The sequence below is a fragment of the Phyllobates terribilis genome, unplaced genomic scaffold (assembly GCF_046119375.1).
Source record: "Phyllobates terribilis strain yellow unplaced genomic scaffold, ASM4611937v1 Scaffold_5__5_contigs__length_657084704, whole genome shotgun sequence".
NCBI classification, from domain to species: domain Eukaryota; kingdom Metazoa; phylum Chordata; class Amphibia; order Anura; family Dendrobatidae; genus Phyllobates; species Phyllobates terribilis.
In genome coordinates this window covers 187,119,195-187,136,226 of record NW_027362765.1, presented here as the reverse complement: position 1 = coordinate 187,136,226, position 17,032 = coordinate 187,119,195, and the positions used below count along the sequence as shown (strand labels likewise).

The 17,032-nt window shown below is 41.5% G+C and overlaps 1 protein-coding gene across 1 annotated transcript in view; it reads right to left on the bottom strand.

The window, feature by feature from the left end:
- BRCA1 (BRCA1 DNA repair associated) overlaps window positions 1–17,032 on the bottom strand; it is a 156,138-nt gene that overhangs the window by 94,340 nt on the left and 44,766 nt on the right. Inside the window, exons 7-9 of the mRNA XM_073683619.1 lie at window positions 9,201–9,303; window positions 6,306–6,354; window positions 3,055–3,200 (exon numbers count right to left, since the gene is read on the bottom strand). Coding sequence (XP_073539720.1) covers window positions 3,055–3,200; window positions 6,306–6,354; window positions 9,201–9,303 — 298 coding nt within the window. The remainder of the gene's footprint in view (window positions 1–3,054; window positions 3,201–6,305; window positions 6,355–9,200; window positions 9,304–17,032) is intronic.

The window sequence follows — 17,032 nt, the reverse complement described above, 5'->3', positions numbered from 1 at the left end:
GTGGAGTCGGTAAGCCAAACCTTTGACTCAGACTCCTCAATTTCCATGTTACCAACTCCGACTCCCTCATACATGGCTCATGTTTAAGTGATAAATTTACTGTAGCACAGATTCATCTCAGCTAAAAGTCTAGACCCTTAGATCAGGAATAGGACATTTCATAACTTTCCCAAATTCTTATGGAAACATTTCCAGCACATACTGCATTGAACTACTGTACCCAATTTATTATATATTTTGGGAGTCTGTCCATTTTATACCGACTTCAACTCCCACTCCTCCAAAATGGACACCGACTCCACAGCCCTGGTAAATATGCTGTATAAATAGATTTGCTTCTCACTTAGCTGCCAAGGAAAGTACAGCAGCCTACAATTTTTTAGTCCTTGAAACAGATTATGCTGACTATATTCCTTTGGACCATAGGAATCTTTGGACGCATTGCGCCATGAGCATTTTCCTGAGCATAGACCGAACATACACTGCAGTGTGAATAGACCCTAAGGCAGATTTATCAATAGGGCTCTAATCTAGCAAGAGTTTGGAGTAATAAATCTCGCAACGTATAGAAATAATGTCACTTGTAAATGAGTTGTCTAAAGTAGCCCCTATAGAAAGAGCCAATATATATTGTAACTTTTATCAGAACAGTCACATTTATCATACTCAGAAGAGAAATCTCTAACAATTCATTACGCCAAGAAGAAAAATGAAACAAAAGTAATTTTTTTATACTATTTTGTTGCTTTAGTCTCATAAAAGAAACTTTAAATGGGTCTCTGGGTCATATTTCAACCCGTTGTTTAATTAGAAAACGGTGAAAAAATGCATTATGTAAAAAATATATCAATCGCAACGCTGTATTCAAAGTTAGCTTTAGTTAATCCGTGAGACGGCAGACTGAATTATGTACAGGCAATCATATCTTATGGCGCTTTAATCCCGATGAGGCGTTTGGAGACACAATAAATCAGCAGGGGAAGGAGCAAGTGATATTTAATTTTTGCTAGAATCCTCGATAAAACTGACATCCTTGTTAAGAATGTTTCTAATATTGTGATGTTTCATTATGTATGAAAACATAATTATGGAGTTGACATCGCTTTAGACATAATGCAGGCGTTTTAAAAAATGGGAAACAGAGTTCACCGCAAAGTACAATTTCATCTGAGCTCTTAGAACGGCATAATTTCCAGTCTCAAAACCTCACTGGGCGGCTCATGGGAAAATGACTTATTAGTGCCATTTTCCACTTAACGTTAATAAAGACCTCTTCATTTAAAGTGACGCAGTTTCCTTACATTTAACTGCATCTCCAGCCATATACAGCAGTTGGCCGCAGGAAATACTGAAGCAACTATATCAAGCTGCAAAGACTGGTACTGCAGAAGAAAAGTTTCTGCATCATACAATAAACTTCATAAGCAAACCAACTCTTCTGATGCTGCACATGTTGCTAAGTGCAAAATAATATCATTTTCTGGGTTGGGGCCCAATTATCAGTTGCCTACTACTTACCATACATACAGCCATAAGGCGTCACAAAGGTCACAGTTAGCAGTAGTAGTTGCTAACTACCTGTCTGTTATGCTTGGCACCGATATCTGCCAGCTCAGAGCAGTCATGGACCGCTTCTGCTGGCGATTGTCCAGCTTCCGGCAAGTTTGCATTGACAAAGCAGCTGCTTCACTTCTGCTCTGTTGATGGGGCGTGACTTATGATGTCATGCTGATTGACAGACGGTTTCCCACTGCATAACTGCAGGGACTGGCTGTCAATCAACATGACGTCACATCCACTCGACAGAGCAGCCTGGAAAAGCTGCTCTGTTGACATGAAGCAGCAGAATTGTTGGCACCAGCAGTCCTTGACCGGTCCCTTGGGCCTGAGCCTATGCCGAGCAGAACATGCAGGTAGTTAGCAACTACCTGCCTGTCAGTTCTTAGCCCAATAGAAAAGGAAAAAAAAAAGTCCCAGAAAACCCATTTAAGGCTATGAACTCCTTTTTTAATCTTTTTATTACATGCATGTGAAGATTTCTATAATTGGTTTTGATAATGAAATGTAAACCATTTTACTTCTGCAACATGCATGTATTACAATACATAGCAAGCTGCTCAGTGTAGTACTCGGTGAACTACAGCAGGGCTCCCAGTTAGCTCAGTTTACAGCCCCTTTGGTCTTCAGAATAAATATAAGCTCACTTCTGACTTGATTAGAATTAAACTTACAGTAATTTACCCCGTGGGCACACAGAATAAAGCAGGTACTGAAGAAACAGCAGGCGTTCACTTTGCACACCAAGCTGACAACTACCATAACTTCTTAAGATGTTCACATCATGTTTTACCCTTAGGTCAGTGGCTCTGTGGGGGCTTATGTCTGAAGCCCTGGAAAAAAAGATTCAGGCGTATGTTGGACTGGGTCAATGATTGCAATGATGCAGACGGAGTCACTATGTGCTCTGTAGGACATTATTTTCTTCTGTATATGCCTACTTGAGGCGGGCTCCAAGACACAGACCACATCTTGGAGCCCACCTCAAATAGTAGTATATGGCAGAAAATGATGTCCAACAGAGCACATAATGACACAGTCTATATGATTATACTCAATATATTACAATGTGAACATAGCCTAATTCACTTTCTAGTCATGTCACGGTCTCATCAGCCCATACATCAGTGATCACCAATGCTATTAATATGAATGAACTCCTGAATTTTTCCTCATTTTCAAGAGAATCACTTTCTTCATCTCTACTCCAAAGAAACTTAGTGTAAAAGGAGGATAAATAATGCTATAGCTCTAGCCCAATTAAATAATCTGGTTTAGATTTGTTGACTGGCTTGCAGGCATCATTCCAAGGCCTCTAATATTGTTCAGAGTTATGCAACTCTAGAATCTCACTGGAGAGATTCTCCAGAACATTATAAAAGTAAGTTGGATAATGAAATCAGAACATCAATTTTATTGGATTATAAGGTGCTGATCCTCAAGAATGCAAAAGTACTAAAGCGTCAGAGACGTCACCCAAACTGCATCGTAACATACCTAGATCGGAGGCTGCCCCATCTTCTGTCTCCACTCTAGAAGAAACCTGATCATTTGCTTCATTGGCCGTCAAGGTGTCTTCTTTGTTTTCAAGTTCGAAAGATAAACTGGGCTCACTTAACATGGATGGGTGATCAGCATCACTTCTATCAATAAAAAAGGAAATATTAATATTTATAAAATAAAAGGGGTTGTCCGATCTTCTTAAAAAGGGGAAAATGGCAATGGCTTGTAAAAAAAAAAAAAAAAAAAAAAAGGAACTTTGCAACTTACTTCTTAATAACAATCCTCAACAATGTCAAGAATAGGGGAATTTTTAATGTTATCGTTTAGTGCTTGTTGGCTATCAGTGGTGTCCAGTCTCCTAAGTAAGGAGTGCATTTTCAAGCACTTTGCCATTGAGCTTGAAAATGCAGCTCCTTAGCTTGCCACATAATTGCATCCTGCCAGCTTCAGTGCCCATGCCCACCTCCTCCATACTTTGCTGGGATCAGGGTTCTTGCCCCTACATTATGCTGCTCTCAGAAGAGGTAGCAAAAACCTGCTGACAGATTTTAAAAGGAAACCTATCACCTCAAAAAACTTCTTTTATCTGCAGAGAAAAGATTTTATCTACAAGTACATAGCATTCTAATCCTGCATGGCCACCTTACTGAAAGGGTGCCTACCAGGATAAACCACGGTACCTTATTCCCTCCAAGGAACAGCCGGCTTTCAATCATAGGACTGGCGCAGCACTAGTGGCAGCTCTAGGCAAGCATGTTGATTGCTAGCTCGCAGTGCATCTGGGCAAAGCCAGCTGTCAAAGTGCTGGGGTGTGAGGGGTACTGTGAATGGGGACTGTAGCTGCTCCGTGCACACCCACATGACTGAAAGTCGCTAGTTCTTAGAAGGGGTAATATCGACAACAGAATTGACACGCTACATATTCGGAAAAAATGACACGTGGGCGTGAATTTACTCTCCGACTCAGACCAAGAAGTGGACAACAACTTATGTCACGTTTGTGTCATCACAAAAATTACCTATTGTTTAAATCAAGTTTCGATGTTAACGGTTTTGTTTTTATTTTGATAAGGTTTACAGATAGAAATACGGATAATTAACAAAAGACAAAACCCTAAAATCTTGCAATTTACAAGCTGGCCACTTGGCCTCATACCAGACTTAAGTTAGCTCTATAAATGAAGAAGTGTTTCAGTAGTCTCATTATCATCACAGACAGCATTACAATGACAGATAGCACCTCTGTACACAGCAGGTAACAGAGAATACACCATTCACAATAGGTGATGTCTCAGCTCCCTCACCCTTCACAATGACCTTAGCCCAAATTATCATGCTCACATAGCATTTTTATGTAATCAAATTGGGTCTCAGTCAGTCTACAACTGCTAATGTCCATGTGAAGTACAGGAAGTAGAAGTTCAATATAAGGCCTAGTCGCTAGAATGATGTCGGCAAAAAATGGTTTTCTTGTCTCAATCCTTCATCACTTAGAGATGCTCTTCCATTAACTCCCCCCCCTTATGCTTGTATAAATGTGTATGTATTGTAGTGTGTGTTAAAGTACTCACCTATTGCAGTCTTCTCCAGTATCCAGTGCCGTTCCAGACATCATCGCTCTTCAGATCACACTGAGCTCTGTGTGACCCAGAAGAGAATTTTACAGTGTAAGCCTATGGAGCGTCAGAACAAGGCACTATAGACTTAAATTATAAAGTTAACTTCTGGCTCACACAGAGCATAAAGTGAGCCAGAGAGTTGGAAGAGGAGTGAAGTCACTGAGAAGAGGAGTGGAACAGCGCTGGATATCACAGAGTAGGTGAGCATATTAGCACACTGACGCTACATTACATACACGTTTAGGGGAAATAAAAGTTCATGGGAGGGCTTATTTATTCAGCTGACAAGTTCCCTTTAATAGACATTATCCAGTGCCCTCATAATTAAATGTTCCTTTGCAATTTTCTCATGGGTGCAGATATAGGCACAGATCTAATGGGCCTTTAGGTAAATTTTACTTTTCTGTGTAGTTTATAAGACTAAGTTCACACTGAAACAGTGCTCTGCGCCAAGCACTAGGTCGAGATTTCTGTTGGAATCACTGAAAAAAAGCTATTCCGATAGGAACCTGATTGAGCCATGCACATGGAGTCACTGTGGACACAGTATGGCCTTCGTCGTGGCAGTATTCTTTTTCGAATATGCACCAGAGCGTGATTAACTATAAGCCAATGCCAGAAGTGGATTCAGAAGAAATAAGAAGCATTTCATACTATGTTTCAATCTACTACTAGCTTTGGCTCAAAAAAACTGCACCCTTGATCCCAGCCTTACGGGTATTTTCCATTATGTCCACGGGCCATTCATGCTCTGTAATTCAGATCTCAGAAATACAATAATAAATAGTTTTTATTTGACGTCCTGCAGGAGAGTCATTTCCTCACTTGAAGCTGCAGTCATCCTATAATATCACGGATCTACCTTGTCCGTACGTGCGGGCGGGAAGGCACAGTAATGTAATAGAACTCTGCAATCCGCACAGAAAAGGTTTCAGATTTCTTTGTATTGCAGAGAAAACATAGAACTGCGGGTTATGCCATCTTAAGAGACTTTTGCATTGACTGGCATGTCAATTATTTATCTAGCTGGGATAAATGGTTAATGATTTATATAATAGTACATAAAGAAATGTTAGGGCAGTGCAAACTCCTATTCCCTGTTTATATCTGCACTATCAGAAAAGAGGCCATCTCTCAGTAGAAGACTAATGGCCGGTGACACAGAACACTTGGAACCTCTTTTGCCTGGTTTCGGCGGTTTTATAAAAAGCAGTCCTGGGACTATGGAGGTGATTTAAAGCCCATGATAAAAACTCATGACTCCTGAAGGACCTTAGCATACTAAAACCAAGTTTATGAGTTCATAACAGCACAAGGAAACACAATCCCCCAAAGCATCGAGGCAGAACGGCACACGGCAGTAAAACCGGTGAAAGTTTTACAGTATGAGAAGAGACTTAGAGGGCGTCAATAGGCGTCCACTCCGAATGCAGCAAGATAAGTAGATGCAATAAATGACCTAAGGCCAGCAAGAAAAGTGAGAAGTCCAAGAGCTACCGGATCTTCTGGCCATAACACACCAATCACCTCCCGAGTGAATGAACTGCAGATACTGAAGAGCGGCCGTGTTGTGTTATTAAAGCACTTCTTCAATTTTAGTATTCACAAGTTATTGCCTCTGCTTACCCCAAGCTGCCGGCTTTCTTGAATAAATCATCTTCAGAGGAGTCAGACACTAAAACAAACAATTAAAGCGGCAATTAAGATTCTGGCTAAAACCAACTACACATTAATTATGTTGTGGGATTGAAATGCAAATATATGACTTATGAATATAAAGTGCTTCTATCCGAACCCACACCACAACATTTTGGATGGTATTAACACATGATAAAGTCTTGAGTGCCATTTTGAGCTAGGCAATTCAAGTAATCTGTATCAATTTCTACCCACTCTACATATCAGTTGACTCAGATAGTGAAATTGCTTTAAACTAAAGCCCCCGTCTCACATAGCGAGATCGCTAGCGAGATCGCTGCTGTTTCACGGTTTTGGTGACGCAACAGCGACCTCACCAGCGATGTCGCTATGTGTGACACTTTGCAACGATCAGGCCCCTGCTGTGAGGTCGCTGATCGCTGCAAAGTGTCCTGGACCATTTTTTGGTCGTTGCTCTCCCGCTGGTCAGCACATATCGCTGTGTGTGACCAGCGGGAGCAGCGATCAGGCTGGTAACCATGATAAACAGCGGGTTACTAGGTGCGCGTGTGCCCCTAGTAACCCGATGTTTACCATAGTTACCAGCCTGCTCCTGCTTCAGCAGGCTGGTAACCAGGAGCAGAACATCGTGGAAAGATTCTTTCCACGATGTCGCTGCTCCCATGATCGTTGGTGAGCCTGCCTGTTTGACAGCTCACCAGCGACCACATAGCGACGCAGCAACGATCCCTGACAGGTCGTATCGTTGTCGGGATCGTTGCAGCGTCGCTAAGTGTGACGGGGCCTTAAGGGGAGCACAACTTTTTCTGGTCTCTTAACCCCTTACCGACTGGAATTGATAGTGGGTTGCTAATCAATCAACATGGTTATTAGGGGCCTGCTGAAACTCTTAGCCCTTCTATGTACAGTGGAGAAAAGTATTTGATACAGTCGATTTTGCAAGTTTCTCCACCTACAAAAAATAGATAGGTCTGTAATTTTTATCATAGGTACACTTCAACTGTGAGAGACAGAATTCTAGCTGGTTGGTAGGTTTTTAAATAATTAAATTGCATTTTATTGCATGAAATAAGTAAGTATTTTAAAAAAAAATCATACAATCTGATTTTCTGGTTTTATCTTTAGATTTGGTCTCTCACAGTTGAAGTGTACCTACGACAAAAATTACAGACCTCTCCATTCTTTGTAGGTGGGAAAACTTACAAAATAGGCAGTGTATTAAATACTTATTCCCCACTGTAGCATTTGCCAGGGCTTCATATGAGAGTGTCATTTTCATTCCATATTGCAATACAAAAAAAAAAAAAAAAGACAATCAAATGATAGCAGGTTCAAGTCCCCTAAGGAAACTACAAAAGAAAGCATTTTAAATAAAAGTTTTTAAAAACAAAAAAAAAAAATATATATATATATATATATATATATATATATATATATATATATATATATATATATATATATATATATATATATATATATATATATATATATATATATATATATATATATATATATATATATATATATATATATATATATATATGTTTGACTCATCCCTCTTTTCCAAGTTTAAAAAAAAACAAAAAAAAACACATCTGGCATCGCAGAGTCAGTATACGTTTGACCAATAAAAATAGATAATTTGTACAATAGATGGAAAAAGAAAAGCCAGATTGATGTTTTTCAGTTGTCACAGGTCTATCAAAAAAAAAACAATTAAAACGTAGTCCGCATCTCAATATGGCATCAACAAAAACATCAGCTCGCCAAGCAAAAAATACCTTACATAGCCATCAACGGAAAAATAAAAAGTTGTGGGTTTTCTAATACAGTGATTAAAAATAAATGGATTTTTTTAATGGTTTTTTTTTTTTTTTTTTTTTTTTTTAAATCTTACACAAATGCCAACATTTTTTTTACCAATTTCAGAAAAAACAAACAGCCTTTACCCCTCCCTCCAAATGAAAGTCAAACCTATACAAGTCAGCTCTGTAAAAGTACTGACCCAAAAAATTATGTTGCCAGGCTAATTTACAACACAATGAACACTGAAAACTTAACTCAAAAACCAAAAGATGGATTTGCAGTTTTTCCCACCATTTCAGCCCATTTGGATGTTTTCCCCCATTTTTTTAGTACATTGTAAATTAATAGTGTAATTTAAAACAACTCTTGTAAAAAAAGAGAAGAAAAAAACGAAGCATAAAAAGGAAAAATCGTAGGAGTGGAATGGGTCGAAATTAGAGACATCAGCAAAGCCTAAATGCAGAGCCGCTGTGTAAGAGCTCTGCCAGGCTAAGAGCATCCCAGGATGACCTGGACGGTTACACCAGTCACAGAAGCCGTACAGTGATATTCTTGAGACATTGCCTTTAAAGGGGCTGATACTTAAAAATATATATCCAAAGAATAGACGATAAATATAATATTTTGTAGTTCGATAGTGACGACTGTTCATGAAAACTGAGGAGCCAAAAGTGTGAATGGAGTGATCGCGATCATGTGTGACCATTGGGCCATTCAAGGTATATAGAAGGGGTGGTCACACATGCTCAAAACCTTCCTATTCTGAGGATGGGTGACGGCTTCAGCAGTTAGATCCCCAGCAATCGGCATTTATCACCTATACTCTGGGTAGGTGGTAAATGTTGCTTATGTGGCACCCCCTGTAAGAAGGATTAATTGTCTCACTGCTCCTTTCCAGACCACCATTTCCGTAGCTGATATTAACGCTAATACGTTCACACATTTAAAAAAGTGTTGAACCCCACTGAGACTGCTGGTAAATAAAAGGAACTCCGCTTCCCAATTAAACCTACTAAAAACAAACAGTCTGTCATCCTTCACTTCACAACATCTTACCAAAGTCTGTTATTAGTTGTTTGGTCTCTTTCTTCTGACGCTTCGGCTGCTTAGAGTTCCACGTGTCTGCATCCCTCGCGAGCCGTGTGTCCGTACTGGTTTCCTGATAATAAATAATGAGGCTTGCTAGCAGGAAGTGCAAATACAGGAGGACAATACTCCAGCCAAAAAACATCGCAAGCAATTTAATATGATGTGAATTACATGCAGAATAATATAATTACAAATTGTACTGTATTAGAGGGCAAAAAGGAAAAAAAGAAGATTTAAAATCAGTTAAATTCTGAACAAGGAGAGATAGAAAGTTGTATTTAAAGGAGTATTTTGCTCAGAGGCTTTAAAAGGGGATCAACTTTCCTCTTTACTCTCCAAATCACACCTCACCACCTGTGAACTTGACCCAATTCTGTCCCACCTCATCCCCAACATTACCACTATCCTCATCCCAACCATAACCCACCTTTTCAACCTGTCACTAACAACTGGTGTGCTCCCCTCATGATTCAAACTGCCTCAATCACACCCATCCTCAAAAATCCCTCCCTCGACCCATCCGCTCTGACTAGCTACCGCCCCATATCACTTCTCCCCTATGCCTTAAAATTACTGGAACAACACGTTCATTCTGAACTGTCCTCCCACCCCTTGCTCTCTCTTTGACCGCCTCCAACCGCATCATTCTACTGAAACTGCCCAGACTAAAGTCATCAATGACATACTAACCGCCAAATCCAAGCTTAACTACTCTGTCCTCCTCCTCCTCCTAGACCTGTCATCTGCCTTCGACACAGTGGACCATTCCCTCTTACTACAGACTCTCTCATCTCTTGGCATCACGGAGTTGGCCCTATCTTGGATCTCTTCATACCCAGCAGATAGGACATTAAGTGTCTCCCACTCACGCACCACCTCCTCATCTCGCCCCCTATCTGTCGGTGTCCCCCAAGGTTCAGTTCTAGGACCCCTCCTATTCTCCATCTACACCTTCGGTCTGGGACAGATCATAGAGTCTCACGACTTTCATTATCACCTCTATGCTGAGGACACACAGATCTACCTCTCTGGATCTGATATCTCCTTCCTACTAACCAAAATCTCACAATGTCTGTCCGCTATTTCATTTTTCTTCTCTGCTAGATTTCTAACACTTAACACGGATAAAACAGAATTCATCATCTTTCCACCATCTCATTCAACCCCCCCAACTGACCTAACTATCAAAGTCAATGGCTGTTCACACTCCCCAGTCTCGCAATCTCGCTGCCTTGGGGTAACTCTGGACTCTGATATTCTCCTTCAAACTACATATCCAAGCCCTTTCCACTTCCTGCCGACTCCAACTCAAAAATATCTCCCGCATCCGCACATTCCTCAACCACTCCAGTTCAAAACCCTAACCACAGCATATAAAGCCATCCACAACCTGTCTCCTCCATATATGTGTGACCTAGTCTCCCGGTACTTGCCTGAACGCAACCTCCGATCTACACAAGATCTCCTGTTCTACTCCCCTCTTATCCCCTCCTCCCACAATCGCATATAAGATTTCTCCCGTGCATCCCCCCCTACTCTGGAACTCTCTATCCCAACATATCAGACTCTCGCCTACCGTGGAAATCTTCAAAAGGAACCTGAAGACCCACCTCTTCAAACAAGCCTACAACCAGCAGTAACCACTTCTCCACCATACTGCTGCACGACCAGCTCTACCCTCACCTACTGTATCCTCACCCATCCATTGTAGATTGTGAGCCCTCGCGGGCAGGGTCCTCGCTCCTCCTGTACCAGTCGCTGTCACGTTTTGTTCAAGATTATTGTAATTGTTTTTGTATGTATGTAAAGCGCCATGGAATAAATGGCGCTATAATAATAAATAATAATAAATATACTTTAAAGTAACTTTTTAGAATGAGCTGTCATGTGTGTAGATGAGGAGTAATCCCATATCTGGTCATTATATCACTTGTATGCGGCATTTTTCACCAGATTTACCCTTTGAATAATTTATCGCTAATTACCAGTTGTCTCTGAGCTGTTGGGAGGAAGCTAGCAGCTATGAGGACTACTATACCCTGAAAACACAGAAAGGGGGCTTAATCCTGCTCCTCATTCCTTAGTTAGCATACAGCCAGAAGTAGAAAAGAATATTATGAGTTGGAATTCCTGCACGTGCCTCTTAATGAATTTAACATAATTGATCCAGCACTCTTTTGAATAAGAGCAAAATATGAAATGTTCACAATAATGTGTCTCCTCAAAGATCTCAACATTGGGACTGATGGTCTATTGCAAATGTTTGATCACCAGCATGGTACACATTAACATATCGGTCATCAGGTTTCATAATTCAAACTGCATACCTTATTAAATAGATCTCGTACACCTGATGAGACTAATGTTCTTACATTATAATCCATGTCAGAATGGCTGTATAACCCAGATACTAAAAAGGGCATTTTAGGGGGCATGGCCATACTCCGCTACTGAGTGGACGCATTTGAGCAGCGCTTTCGATATCCTGGACAGATATCCGGCTTAAAAACCCATATTCCCTGTCAATAATAGTACTATACTGGTGGAGGAGGTGAGGAGTCAGTAGCGGTGCTGTGCGAGACAGACGAAGAGGCACGAAGAACGCTGCTGTACAGAGGACTTCTATCCTCTTACCGCGCCAAGAGCCGGGCAGGCATCTTAGGTAAAGCCTCCAGTATTTAGATCCTGCAGTTGGCGCTTGTGAACAAAAGGCGTTTCATCTCGGGGGGAAATTTTGAACTTATCTGATCCTCCATTAGTGATGGGTATGAAGTCTCATTACAGGCGGGCTCCCGACGCGTTTCCCTTTTATCATCAGGGGAGTAAAGTGCCCATAATCATGACCCCATTCATTAGATGTGTCTTAGTGGCCAATCCTCTAGGATTGTATGATAATCTTTGCAAAGCCACAAAATAGTTAATATATGTGTGGATATATGCTTTGATATAAAATTAATTATGAATAATTTTCCTTTAATGGTTCTATATGTCTGGCTGATTGGTTTCATGTATTTAACTAGCCTATACTATTCCCAGAAGTTGTGGATTTGATTTATACCTGTTCAATACCTTGTTTACTGACCTGGTTATTAACTGATGGGAATTAGCTAGAGAGGATATGGTGGTCTGGTGGACTTTACTAGTGAGGTTATTTTGTTAATATCCACCATTTACCTGAAAAATATTTCCTCAAAGGTGATTGGTCAAATTTTTTTTGATAAATAGGAATACTATCAGTATAAGTTTCCTATTTTTCTTCATCTTTTGTATTTCTTGGTACTTCTTGTATTTATGCATGCACCTTGTACTTTGGGCCTTTTAATAATTATTTAATAAAGGTTAAATTTTATCCCTATGCTAATTATTAATATAAACTAATTGGGTACCACTTTAGCTATTTCTATTCTGATTAAAATCCTCCATTTTAAAGGATTGAGACATTACTCTGAGGAAGGCATGGGAGAAACAAGATATTAGTCTTGGTGGGCAAAAAATTTAATTCTTTCCAGACTTTTGGAAGATCAGCGCAAGAGGGCCATGTTCCTAGATATCAAAAGAAGAATGCATTCATTGGGCCTGCAATATTCCACTCTCTATCCTGTTGAGAGTGGTCACTCTGGGATCTACTACATTTTTTGAGAATCTGAAGGATGCCCTCAGACGGAGGAACACACGAGCACTAGATCCACCAGTAAACAAGGGCCAGAGGTTCTTAAATCATTGATGCATGTAATGAAAGAAGCTGCTTTGTCTATATAAAATAAGTACTGCGCCTCTGGGCCTAAAAGTTTAATATGTTTTATATGTCTGAGGTCCTGGTTCCTTTGCTTTTGAATGTGTACTCTTTTTGGCACATTCCTGAGTGGGGGGTGTTCATTATTTGAGTGAGCGAGCTCTGTTTTAGATGCAAGATGTTTTATAGTGTGTTATAATTTCAGTCACACTCAGTATGGGCGTATATTGGATGGCTAGGTGTCTTTTCGAGCCCCAGCCCTTTAGAGTAAGAATAGGTTCACAACATTTGGGGGGGCATGTTTCTGGATGGGTTGGTGGGAATGGGTGGTTCTTCTCTTGGTGTGCAAATGTAAGGATTTTTGGTTAATTTTAGGCTTGACTGCTGTTTTATGATGCTTTGTTAACAATAGGAAAGCTTATGGGACAATTGTTGGACTGTAAGAGACAAATGACAAATGAGTCCATTAACACGTTACATAGATCTTGGATGGGGTTTAGTTTATACTATGTTTTCTAATTACTTGAGGGGGGTTAGTCTCCTGGTGCATAAGAAAATTCACATTAAATGCATTGACTCTTTCAAAGATGATGAGGGCAGATTTGTCGGTGTGCACTGTACAGTGGCCCACTTTGAATGTATGGGGTTGGATAGTGTATCCCCATTTGGTCATCTTACTACTGAATTGGAATTGATAGTTTTTTGGAGGGAGAGGTTCCCCTCTGCAAGAGTATTCTCTTGTGCCTCATCAACATATCAATCCCTTTCAAGAATAGATATGGTATGGCGTAACGCTTCTATGGCACCGTTTTTGTCGGATGAAATGGTGCCATAGTGATATATCACTGTAGTTTGTGTGCTAACCAGCAGAAGTAAAAAAAAAAAAAAAAAAAAGTAAAAATGTTCTTCTGATTCTGGGATTTGAACCCAGAAGTTCCACACTATGAGGCTGAAGAAAGTCAGATATCAGAGTCACATATCAAAATCGCACATCATTTGAATTTGGCTTGGAGTAGTTCAGTGAGAAAGTCCCAATGAGTTTCAGACAAGTTTGCACTGAAAATCACCATCCCAAATAGAATGCTTAAGTTTCTTCAACTGAGTGTTTAGCTCAATGGTAAGTGTACTGATTTCTGGACATAGAGTTTTGGTTTCAAGTCCCAGCAGCGTGGTGATGATGATGATGATGATGATGACGGTGATGGTGGTGGTGGTGAAGATGATGGTGGTGGTCATCGTCATCTTCAGGTGAAAGCAGAAAAATACAGCTCACAGATGAAGTCCAAAAAAGTCTTGACAAAGAGCGCTTGCCGCTCGAAACAAGTCAAAAGATGCCTGTATTCTCTTTTTTGTGAACACACAATTTTAATCTTTGCTTCATGTACCTTGGAAAATAAAATGCACTTTTTTGGACTTCATCTGTGAGCTGGATTTTTCTGCTTTCTCTATTGGATGTTGCACCGTGCCCAGGTGCTATCCGTGCTCCAGAAGTGTAGAACTGCAGGTGGTGAGCTTGATGTACTTCTGTGACTTTGTCAAATTCAGGGTATTCAGCCTCAAAATGACATTATTCTGATGTTTGACTGATATCTGATCATGTCCTAAAATGGACAATGCACAGGTATAATCAAACACAGCTCTGCAGTGAGATCAGGAGAGCTGAGAGCGGCCATTACACATCACACTGGTAACACCTCCTTCACGTAAAATAAGCTCTGGAGGCAGAGTTATAAAGTGATAAAAGAGGATTTCTCAACAAAAAGGCATCGGATATGAGACATACATGGATCACTCTCCTCATCTGTCTATAACCTGTATGCCCATGTTCATAGTTTAGATAGCTCAAATGTGGTGACAGATTCCCATTAAGGGGATGCTCCTGGGGGGAATCAAAAGACCAACAGTAGGACAACCCCTTTAACACAGTAGGTCAGGTAGGACCACAGACTGCTTCTGATTCTACTAAAAAAAAAGGCAATAAATTCACTTCATGCATAAACCATAGTCAGAGAACACAGCTCTTCAGGAGGTAGAAAGATAAGCTGCATGTGTACAACTACAGCATTCACAGATTTACATTATACTTGATTCATAGATGACTAGTAAATCCATATATATGTCTGCAAGGCTCTATGATAAAGATAGGATGGAGGGATTTTATATGACAAGCATGGATACAGAGCCCTGTCTTGATTTTCCTCTTGGTTTATTGATTGAATATGTTAGTGGTATAAATGAGTTCCTCCTCTCTGCAGTTTGTGTTACATCTCTGGAGATGAGATCCTGTGGGGTTATTAAGGATACGCCAGTGCTCTGAAGTACTAATTGCTAGCGGCTTTACTGTACTTAATGAGTTTTAGCAGCTAATTGCTTTAACAACTGGTATATGGGCAAATAAAAGATTTAACCAATAAGTTTCTGGAGAGCCTCCTGGTGGACACCATCTACTAGGCACCTGTTATGCACACGCCCGGGCTAAGCGGCGTGTGCGTGTGATAGGTAGTGATTCCACTGGACCGTGCCGGAGAGTGAATGCCTGGAGGGGCGTGACTAAGTATTCACCCGATCCGACCAGGGTCGCACGACGGCATACGACGCCAGTGCACCAAGGAGGAACCGAGCAGAGGGACCAGGTGCTACTCCAGGACAGACCCCGGACACGGCTGTTGACCCACACAGGGGAATACAGGAACAGGCTGGTAGGCTGGCACACAGACTGGTGGGTATAGGCAGGCACGACTGGTATGCAGGCAGGCGGGTATGCAGGCAGGGGGGTAAAGGCAAGCACAGCTAGAGTACAGACAGGGAGGCACTAGCAGGTAGGAACACAGGCGGGATAGGACCCAGTACACACCGGGACTCAGGAACAATACAGGCAGAGGGTTACAGGCAAGCTCTGCTAGAGTGCAGACAAGGCTGAGCAGGGGGGACAGGGCTCTGTTCACACGGAACAGACAGGAAGGGAAAGACAGAGCCAGATACTCACACAGTACTTGCAGAGAAAACAAGCAGGAGTTAGGTACGAGTTCAGACCCTGCAGAAAAAGGAAGGGAACGGACATAGAGGCAAAACAGGTAAAGGACAGGAGAGTGTTCAGACTGGAACTGAGTGTACGGAGGAGACCGACACTGCAGCGGGATACAGGAGCGGGTCTGGGAATACGGCCCCCAGAGAGGCGGAACGAACAGGCAAGGAGCGTGTTCAGACAGGACAGACCAGAAACAGGAGCGGGTCTAGGAAATCGGCCACTAGAAGGCGGAACGAACAGGCAAGGAGCGTGTTCAGACAGGACAGACAAGAGAACACAGAAAGGACTCAGTTCAGACACGGGAACTAATACCGCAAAGCAGGAGACATACAGGACTTAGTTCAGACACGGGAACTAATACCGCAAAGCAGGAGACATACAGGACACAGTTCAGACACGGGAGCTGATACCGCAAAGCAGGAGACATACAGGACTCAGTTCAGACACGGGAACTAATACCGAAAAGCAGGAGACATACAGGACTTAGTTCAGACACGGGAACTAATACCGCAAAGCAGGAGACATACAGGACTAAGTTCAGACAGGCCTGGAAATACAGCCTCCAGGAAAGGCAGACAAGGAAACAAAGACGGGACCTGGCACCTTCAGAGTGCAAGCACACACTGAAGGAAAACACTATGCTCAGGCAGGGATAGAAGGGAGCTGCTGAGCTATATACCAAGTGACAGACAGCAATAGGCTGAGGACGCACAAGGGGTGTGACCCACAGCAGGTACAAAAGGCAGGAAGTGATCGGGCGCCGCCCTTAAGCAGCAGAAACAGACACAAACAGACAGCATGGAGGGAAGCCAGAGAGACATTCTGGACAGGAGATCAAGTGCGCCCTCTTGCACAGTGGGAGATGGACCACCATGCAAGGACGCCGCCAGGTATGTTACAGCACTATGTTGCGATGAAAGAATATAAGCTGTGAAAAGAAGCACTATTATGACCCTATTAACATATTAAACATCAGCTACTAGTCATCATTAGATATATAGGTCTTGGTATAAATAATGATAAACTCTAGAGCATTTT